The sequence below is a fragment of the Ruditapes philippinarum genome, unplaced genomic scaffold (assembly GCF_026571515.1).
Source record: "Ruditapes philippinarum isolate M1 unplaced genomic scaffold, ASM2657151v2 ctg2481_1_1_1_1, whole genome shotgun sequence".
NCBI classification, from domain to species: Eukaryota; Metazoa; Mollusca; class Bivalvia; order Venerida; family Veneridae; genus Ruditapes; species Ruditapes philippinarum.
In genome coordinates this window covers 79,897-90,349 of record NW_026865412.1, presented here as the reverse complement: position 1 = coordinate 90,349, position 10,453 = coordinate 79,897, and the positions used below count along the sequence as shown (strand labels likewise).

Here is a 10,453-nt window from a genome sequence, read left to right as displayed (position 1 = left end):
TTTGTTACCATTTATTTGAAATTTGTTATATACTGATTACGGAGAGAGTTTTCAAAAAAGCTTTACAAGCTTCCTACTCAATCCGTAAATTTTATTTTATGTAATTTATTATGTAAATGTGTGGATTATCAATAAAATATTGTTTAAACTAACAGAACAAATATTTTACAGATAAATAAGCTTTTTTCCAAAATGAATGTTTGTCACTTAGTTTGGTTACAATAATTACATAGATCAACTCTCAAATTTATTGATTATTATTATACATAAACATACAATTCGAAAAAAAGACCAACAACAACAATAGCATGTTTCATTTTATCAATATGAGATAAAAACAATAAATATGTACAATAATTGTGAAAAAAGGTACATTTTATGGTATTAATATGACACTATCAACTTTGAAACATTTTATTTAATTTGTTATTCGTGCTTAGTAAAGATGCCGAGGAATTATTCAAAGTTACAAATTAGATTTTATTAATTATTTAATTGATTGATAATTTAAAAAATGATAAAGAAAAATACAAATGTACATGTACATGGTTTAAGAATAAACAATATTATATATTGAAAGATTAACCATAATTTACTGACTATTGACTTATAATCGTCGGTCAATATGACAATTGAATTCTTAAAATTTATTTTACAATTTTAATAAAAAAGAGTAGTAAACGTAAAAAACTCAGTATTAAAATAGCACATAAAAACACAAAAAAGAGAGGAAAACAATATTCATAAAATCTGTATTTTTGTTATTAAAATAGATATTACAATTATTGTATAATAAACAATAATGCTCAACATGACATGGTAATATAACCAGTGTCATATTTTTACTAAGTGGAACAGATACCTTAAGAGGGGGTCTTCGCTAATAGCGATTACATAATAAGGGACAATTCCACAAGTGTGGTGTTGATCATGCGTTACACATATGGATTATAAATGATTGTAAACATGTATATCCGTTGCTATTAATAATCACGATCATAAAGAAATAACAAGTAATATTCTAATCTCTAGCATGCCAATCAAAGTTCATAATGAACAATGTCTTCCGTCCGTTCATTCTGGTAAAAACCAATTAACCATTGAAAAGTTTATAAGAATATCTTGACATCATATGTCTACTAGTTCATCTTCACTTTCTGCATTTCTTGCTTGGACGCCCTTTGATGCTTTGCATCAATGCTTTTCTTGTAATAGAAATTGATAAGACTGGATGATTGATCCTGTGGAAATCCCTGTCCTGTCTCTTAGAGTACATTGCATCTTCTGCTATTAATCGATAAGGGACTTATAAAAAATTTAATTGTCACCTTCTATCCATAACTCATTGTAGTACGCGTCAGCAAGAGCGCTTCAAAACACGACTCATTTTCTATCCCACCCAAGAGTACGGATTTGTATTGAATATATAGGAAAACCTAAAGGTCAAGGTCGTCTAAACGAGCCCATTGACGATTTCTATCCCATCCAAGAGTATGGATTTGTATTGAATATATAGAAAAACTTTGAGGTCAACGTCGTCTATACGAGTCCACCTAACTACTCCAAAGGACAAGAAAAATATACACCGAAGTGGATGGAGTTAGGGGCAATTTTTTCTGAACAATTGCTTTGCACTTATTTTGTCATTGGGACTTGACCCTCAACCTTACCTTGACCCTAACCCTTACCTTGACCCTTATCTTGACCCTTACCTTGACCCTTACCCTGACCTTGACCCTTACCTTGACCCTTACCCTTACCTTGACCCTTACACTTACCTTGACCCTTACTCATACATTGACCCTAACCCTTACTTTGACCCTTACCTTGACCCTTACTCTGACCTTGACCCTTACCCTTACCTTGACCATGCTTGAAATGATAAGCCTTTCTCATCAGCATAGAGCCAGGCCAGCCTACACATTCATGCGATATGACAAGTATCTGACCAACTTTTATCAAACTAAAATTTGAAGCTGGGCATAAAAATGAGAACAAATATCAACAAGGCAAGGCGACGTTCTCAGAATGCAACCCACGACATGACTCGGCCATACAAGTCAATTTTAGAAATAAGCATTTAACCGTTAAGGACAAAAGTAATTATAAACACTAAAACAATAACGTATTTGTATTTGTCTTTTGCCTATGGTACACAGAATGTTTTACTCAACTTTTACCCTAATAAGGTACAGGAAGACTTGTCAGCCACAGTAAGTGACGGGTTGTTACATTTTTGTTTTGACATCTCGCACCTTTAAATAAAATAAAAGTATACGTATATTTTGCAATAGTGACATTGTTCGCCACATCTATTATCTCTAACGTCTTAATTATTTACAGTTTACTATTACACGCCAGGTAAATGATAGAGCTACCTCTTTAGGAGGTATACGGTCAATCGCTCTGTCGATGACTTCTAATCCAGTTACCTCTCTGGCGTGGGTTCGATCCCCGGGAGATGCTTTGGTAGTTTAGCGCGGAGGAATGTAGTCTAGTACTGGTGTAACTCTCCAGGAAGGATGGTTAGGAAACTACCCGCCTATATGACTGAAATACTGTTGGAAAAAGGCGTAAAAATGAAACAAACAAACAAAAGTAAAAGATGTAGCAGGGTTAACTGCTAATGCAAAACAAATATTGTCGAATAGTTGATTTCTTTCTTCATAATGAATATACCCGTTGTATCAACATCCTAAAGATCTTTTTCACCGAAAACTTTTTTACATTCTCTGCCTTATCAGTTTGGTCCCTTTGAAACCGTCGAACTATCTCCTTGGCGACATGACTACCTTCTTCACGACAGAGCTTTCTCTAAGAACAAATATCCTATATTTTCTTTATTAACTAATGTTTTAGTTTGATTTTAATCGTATTTCATTTCTAGACCTAATATCTATTTGAAACGTATTTGTTTTTAATCCGAAATGCTGTTTATATGAAAATTGGAGTAAAAATTATCTGCTTCATAGTCCATTTCAACGCTGCATTAGCTAATGCGAAACGCCGCCACAACTACATTTCAAATACAATTATAACAACTTTACGTTTTCTGGACACTGTAATCAAATCTACATCGCATAACATTCTCTAATTTTCGATAGTTGGTGTAGAATTTACAAAACATATATAAAAAAAAACACTTGACACTTGATTTTAGCGACATGCACTTGCTCGGAAGTAGCGATAGAGCGATTGACCGTATGCCTCCCGAAAGAGGTAGCTCTATCATTTACCAGGCGTGTATTAGAGAAGAAAACATGTGTCTTTTTAAGCCTTATTAACAACGATGATCTATAAAGCACGTATTTTAAATACTCAGGGATACTAAGGCAAATTATATTAATGACAAAAATTGTTTAATGCTCTTATTTACTCAATTCACGTTAAAATAGCATTTTTTAAAGTGCCAGCATGAATTGCTGTATAAATTATATAATATTTTGCGTTTGAAGCGTAAGTATATCTATACAAGTTTAAAATGTAGACGCCGATATAATCACCGAATATTTTTTAAACAAGTCATATACTTTAACAAACCCTGGAAACTAATGTTACAGACATTGTGGATATTGCATGATTGAAACAAATCTAAGTTATTCTTTTCACATGTTCTTGAACATTTCTAGATTTTACTGTGACAACAATTATGAAATCTTAACACTGTAACGTCAAGTTAGGAAACCACCATTTTATTCTTTATAAGAAGAAAAGTTTTGTTCCTGTGACTGCTTAGTGCATTCATTTTGTAGAAATTTACAGTATAATGAATGAAACATTCGAAACGAAGAAATGAAAATTTTGCCTGTGTCTCGCTGAAATGTCTTAGTTGTTAAACATCACAGCTATTAACAATAAGTCGATTAAATGTCTTTGTGAAGATAAGTTCACATAAGTGTTGTTTGTATGTTTACGCTATTGAAACGAAATATTGGTCGAAATATTTTAAACTGTCGGAATGTTACATGTTATTTGAGGTAATTTGACTTGCACTAAGAAACCGAACAATGTATTAAAATCTACCTCGCTGTTGTTCATTATAAAAACAAATTTGTTTTTTTTTTTTTTTTTTTTTTTTTTTTGCTTATAGTTAATTGGATAAAATCTTGCTTTAAAGTCATAAAATTTATAAGAGAACAAGTACTATTATACATATACGTCGAAATTATTTCTTCCTTTTCCGCGTTAAGCAAGAATCAATAAGCAAGAAAAATAACCAAACCGGGTACATAATTTGACACAATTAGTTTTAGACTATAAAAGTGCCCTTATTTAATTCATCTCCAGTTTATTGAACAAATTGAAAAGTGTATTTATTGCATCCGTGTACTTTTTGTGTGAAGCATGTTTTTTAAAAGTTGCTTTTTGCATATTCTCCTGGGCGGAAGGATTAAAGATGGTGTTATCGCCTGCAGACAGGAGTTTTTTTAAAAAGTGTCGCAAGAAAATGCAGTTTTCTTATTGCATTATTTCCTCACTTTTTGGCCTCACTTTACTTGTAAAGTATTGATGATATAAGTTGAAGACAGAATACGACTATAATTTATCAAGGAAAGTAGAATTCAGAATTAAGTGACACATTTGACTATGAGAGCGTAACAGGTCTAATCGATAATGAAGAATATCAAATACGGAATAACACGAGTAGTTATGTAAGTTTAACCTACAATTGGGGTAAATAGCAATCAGAACACAATAACATTATACTCAAATTATACTATTCGCGAAAAGGGTCGTAACGTTGTGGTTCGGTAAATTGTTTATCTTCTAATATGAAATGAAAAAGAAAATGTGTCGGAAACGAATATGATCAACCAATACATATGTTTTATCTTCGAAAACACCTAAATTGAATGTATAACCGCGAATATAAACATAATTACATAGAGGAGTAGATATGCAATTTAAAATTTCTATGCGAATATGGAGATTGTTTTCAACGAAAACTAAAACTTACCGATTTGGATAAAATTTTCCATCGGATCCGCAGATAAGTTCGAAAGCATGTCCACAATTGATGGTATCAATATTTTGACAGAACACATTTTGTACAATATTGGCTATTGGGTCCGTTGAGGTTGTCGCCATCATCGTAGTCGTCATACTGGCAATCATGGATGCTATTGTTGACGGCGCTGGTGTTGTTATGATGCATAAACCATGGTGAGCAATACTTAAATGCTCGGGTGAATGGAGAAACTCGCATACTGCTTGGGTAAATTCACAGCTAAAATGATAGGACACATATTCGTACACGCGCTGCACGTTTAGTCAATGACATATTTTAGAAGTATAGAAATAAAAATTACTTTAAAAGGGTGCTGGCCGGAGCCAACCTTGCTTTACTTGAAGTTGTTATTTCTGAGTTTATTAAACATGAAAAAAAATGTTTACAATGATTGTTTAAAGTAACAATAACTCATATATACTCATGGGTATCAGAACATTTCTTATATTATTTTCCATGTATCTATTTAATTTTTTTAATTATCTGTGACTTTCTATATTTTTTCATCGTAATAAATCAGCCAAAAATGAACCTTTCAGAACGCCCACTCACCCCCTCCCTGCTCCCCAAACCGACAGTATTAAAAATGTGTCCAGTATTGGCTCCATTCTAGTGGAATCAAAACAGCTTGAGATTTAAATCAATGGCATATTTGTAGCTGTTTTATTTCAGAAATTATAGTCTGGAGATATTTTTAAGATTGTTTGAATGGTTCTATATTATTAAAGACCCTGCAAATGTGTGTCGGCAGGTAGAAATGGAGTGCTGATCGCAATTCTGACAGACACATTGCCGATATCCCTGGTCCAAAACGTTTGGATTTGTTAAGCAACTTCAGACGCTCTTACGCATGCATTAGTTGCGGACATAATATATTCTATTTCAAACTTTGGGCAAGATTAAGCATGGACGGTAACTTGCAATTATCGCTAACATCCATGAACAGGGTCAAACAAAACGAGCCTGCAATATTTTCAATTTGGCCGTTTTGAGCGTACTTTCGGAATTCCGTTCTTTTTTCTCTATTTTACATATGCTCATTAAATTCCTTTTGCACTGTAGGTGTAATTAAAGTCATAATACAGAGTTCTTTAGAATATTACACTTTTATTGAGTTTTTGTTTCAACTTTCGGAGCTATTTTTGCGGCGCAACAATAAAACATATTATATAGTTGGTTATGCTCGTTAAAAATCTTTTCTTCCTATACCTCAAGCGGCTTGCCACAAAAAAAAACAGAAAACGTTTCTTACTGATTTGCATATGTTCTTCCGTTGGATCCGCACACCATCTCGTCTCCTTGTGTTACGTGAGTGGCACAGTTCACCAGCAGAAGTTCCAAACACAGGTTGTCATTGTAATGCAAGTTTAAATTAACGATAGCTGCATCAACTTCTCCTGGATTTGGGACGTGGTTTCCGGCATGATTTCCATGTTGTGCAACTGCTGCAACCCCTATTGATGGAAATAACATGTCGTTAGGCCTAATTATAAACTTTACATATCTTGCCATATTCAATGCATGTTTCACATTTGCAAATTTATCTAACTTGAAAAAAGAAAACCTGTAATGTTTACGAGTGCGATACGGAATGATGGCTGCAAATATGGTATGAGGATGTATATGAAAAGGCTTCGTAATGTGAGTATCTTGATGTACTTCTTTGCATTTGTCGATCATAGATTTTACTACAAGGGATCAAATACAGCATTTTAGTACTTCGTGCGATCCTGGCCTATTCAAGACCAGTCGCATTGATTAAGTACAAGATCATGAAGATAGCATGTGCTCTCATATTAAAAAGCTGGAAAAGGTGTGATAGATGTGATCCCTCAGAAACAATGAAAACAACACTATTAAAAGATAATTAAAGACTCGGTTTAAGTGAATCAGTTCATGAGACATAATTTAAAGTGCAACATCTCTCATGCCCCCCCCCAGCACCGGCGGTATTCAGCCTTCTTCTATAATTAACCTGCTGGAATCAATTATTCCGAAGGAGCAAAAAGATATGACAACAGTGAAGTGAAGTACGAGGCTTATAACTTTTTACAGCTGCCTAACGACATATCGCACCATCTGTTGTGAAGAATAAAAATCTGAAAAAATGATTGATCCCTAATTTAAGAAGCAATGAAAAAAACAATTGTAGATCTATATGAAAATTGCAAACTCGGCTTGATTGCGTAAAATCTCTCACTAAATATCTGAAAAAAAATTGATTCTATTAAACAATTAGCATCAGCATTGTCATTACTGCAGAACATACATATTTTGTAATTATATGACACTCTATAAAAAGAATGGAAAGAAAACAAGCAAACCTAAAGTAATCAAAAGAAATATCGTCTTTATTGACATCATGATGTCATCTGAACGTGTTTGAAGTTAATTTACGGCCTTATCATGTTTATCTACAATTAAGATTCCCCTGTGTCCAATATGTCATGTAGATAACAAAATTACCTTCAGTGAAATAAAACTTTAAAAGCTTTAGTCGAGTTGATTGAAAATAGTTGATTCTTGAAATCTTAATGACAGATAATTAATAATTGGCCAATACAATTTACTACTTTATATAAAGTGTAGATTTTTATTCTGTTCGAATGTAAGGCAATACTATACGCCTGTCCTTTCATTAGTTTTAGTGTTAAAAGATTGATTTTTTATCGGTTCTTTTAGATTTTGGACCTCAAGGGAACACTAAAGTTAAAGATATATGTATACTTTTATTTGCGATATATGGCAACCAGCCAATACACATATACAGAATATACATTCAAATAATACAAATTGTGAATGACAAGACAAGTTCTATAGTTCAATCAACATTTTGCGTTAACAATATATAGCATGTCATGTTCAAGTTGTTAAAAAGGAAATGTACTAATAAAATGAGTTCTTTTTCAAGAGCATAATATATTTACATAGCTAGATTTCTTACAACTGATATTTTATTGCTTGACATTAAAATATTAAATTTATGTAAAGTAGGTGCTACATAGAACTTTTCATTAAAATACTTTAAACGTAAACTAGTATATAGTGGGCAAATAAGGAGGAAATGGTACTCCGTTTCTACTTTGTTTTGACAATATATACAAGTTCTCTCTTCACGTGATAATTTCAGATGCCGCCCATTTTCAATCATAAGTTCATGTGAAGATGTTCTAAAAGCAACTAAGTCTTTTCTGTATTTATATTTATCAATTAATGTAATCTAAATACGGTTCAAAGCCAAAATTAGTTTAAATGTATGATAAAAATAAAGTTTACTTGAATCCTGGCATTTACTCGACCAGTTTTGACGATCCATATCCGTTAAGCGTTGGGAATAAACAAATAAAAAAAGATTAATATTACCAACACCTTGGGCATCCCAAACGTAATCAAACCCAAGTTGGTATAGATGTAATCTAATCTTCGTAGCCCAGTTTTTATAACCAATCAAATAATAAAAGCATCTGGTAAGATTTTTTGACAAAACGATAATTTGGCATAAGTAATATTCGGAACCAATATTTTACAGCCTTTTTGGCAGTAACACAGTACATGCTATAGCGTCCACATTCACCAAGGACTGCTGCATTACATACCTTGACTGAAGCAAAATATAAAGTTTGAAACAATACGGATAAATACATCAGACATTTGTAATTTTTACTTTTTTTACCCACAAAAGCATGTATGTATTTAAAGCGCTGAAATAATGATTTAAGGTCATCTTTGGTGATTGTCACTGTCAAAGGGTAATTATCATCAAAGAAAGGAACATGATTCGAGAATTTCTGTCGATAGATTGTGCCACCTATGTATCAGAAGTAGGCGGGAAAATGTTCAGATCCGATGAAATAGCATACGGAAATCAATCAGAAACGTTTTTATGGCAAGCCTATTTGTTTTCAAGATTTTCAGAGAGCATAAGTCTCAAATATGATGTATTGTTGACCCAGAAAGATAAAACAAAAAGATAAAACAACATCTCTCATAAAATATTTTTTCACATACAAAACTAAAGGGCTTGTCATTTTAACTTCGTAATTAGATCAATTGGGTTATATAGAACGGGGTTGTGCGATTCTTATGAATCCCTTTATGAGCTGAAAAAGTATGTATGTATGTATGTATGTATGTATGTATGTATGTATGTATGTATGTATGTATGTATGTATGTATGTATGTATGTATGTATGTATGTATGTATGTATGTATGTATGTATGTATGTATGTATGTATGTATGTATGTATGTATGTATGTATGTATGTATGTATGTATTAGTGTGTGTGCCTGTGTGCGTGCGTGCGTGCATGCTTGCATGCGTGCGTCGTGCGTGCGTGTATACATGCTTGCATGCGTGCGGCGTGCGTGCGTGCGTGTATGTATGCTGTGTAATCAAGGGTATAATGCCCACATGCATTTTGTAATAAAATCTAAAACAAATCTATAAACATTATTAAAAAAGACTAAATATACCTATCATCAATGCATTAATATATTCTGAAAATGAAATAGAAATTAGGAACATAACCATGTATATTTTTAAAGCATTCGATGTACGAAAAACTACTTTTATAATTATTCAAAACGTTTATCGAAAACGCTGCAACATGTAAGGGTCTGTCAGTAGGACTTTGATCAATTTCACAAGTATACCATTAAAGGGACTCCGATGAGGTTTTTTGACATGATGGGACTGAAAATATTTTTTCCAGATAAATGTACCATTTGATGTAAGTTTAGATCATGGTACTAATCTTATGTTTTTAGGCTTTTAAACCCTTTTAACTATATATCATTGTTTTAATCAAATCATTCTTTTAGAAACTTCGTTTAGCATTAGGCTATATTTTTACAATTTTTCATTTTGATAATTTCTTAAACCAAATATTTTACTTGATTTTGGAGATCAGTAGTTTCTTGTGTGAGCGATTCTCTTGTCTATTATATAGAATGGCCGTTGTATAAAAGCTACACACTCCAATTGTACTTTTTCTACACAAACAAAGTTGAGACTTAATAGATAAATAAAATATGTGTCTATAATATACATTTTTTATTTTTTTTTTGTTTTGTATACCCCTATTGATAGCATGGTGTATGACCTAAATATTTATTTGCTAGTATAATATCATGCTTATTCGAGATATGTTTTGTTTATTGTCATTAAGTGTTAGTATTTGTATTCAACGTTTTCTTATTGCTTAAAAATACTGTATAACTTAATGATATGTGTTTTTATAAAGTTTTGACATTGACCACTTGACTGTATTTTATAGAATGTTTCAAATAGTGAGTTTTGCAACTGTTTACGACTGTGTATAGAATGCTTCTTACTAATGTGTATAGAAGCTTCAGATAGTGAGTTAAGCAACTGTTTATAACTGTAGATGTAATGAATGGTTTTGTCAGTTCCTAACAAATACACACTTCATACGTAAGATTAT

At 32.4% G+C, this 10,453-nt stretch overlaps 1 protein-coding gene across 1 annotated transcript; it reads right to left on the bottom strand.

Moving 5' to 3' along the window:
* Positions 1-2,113: 2,113 nt before the first annotated feature.
* Positions 2,114-6,496, bottom strand: LOC132728924 (tomoregulin-2-like). The gene is made up of 3 exons (XM_060714647.1): positions 6,261-6,496; positions 4,958-5,227; positions 2,114-2,255 (listed from the first exon to the last, which is right to left on the bottom strand). Exons 1-3 carry the CDS (start codon positions 6,479-6,481, stop codon positions 2,177-2,179), a joined length of 570 nt encoding a protein of 189 aa, XP_060570630.1. The 5' UTR covers positions 6,482-6,496; the 3' UTR covers positions 2,114-2,176.
* Between the last annotated feature and the right edge of the window lie 3,957 nt (positions 6,497-10,453).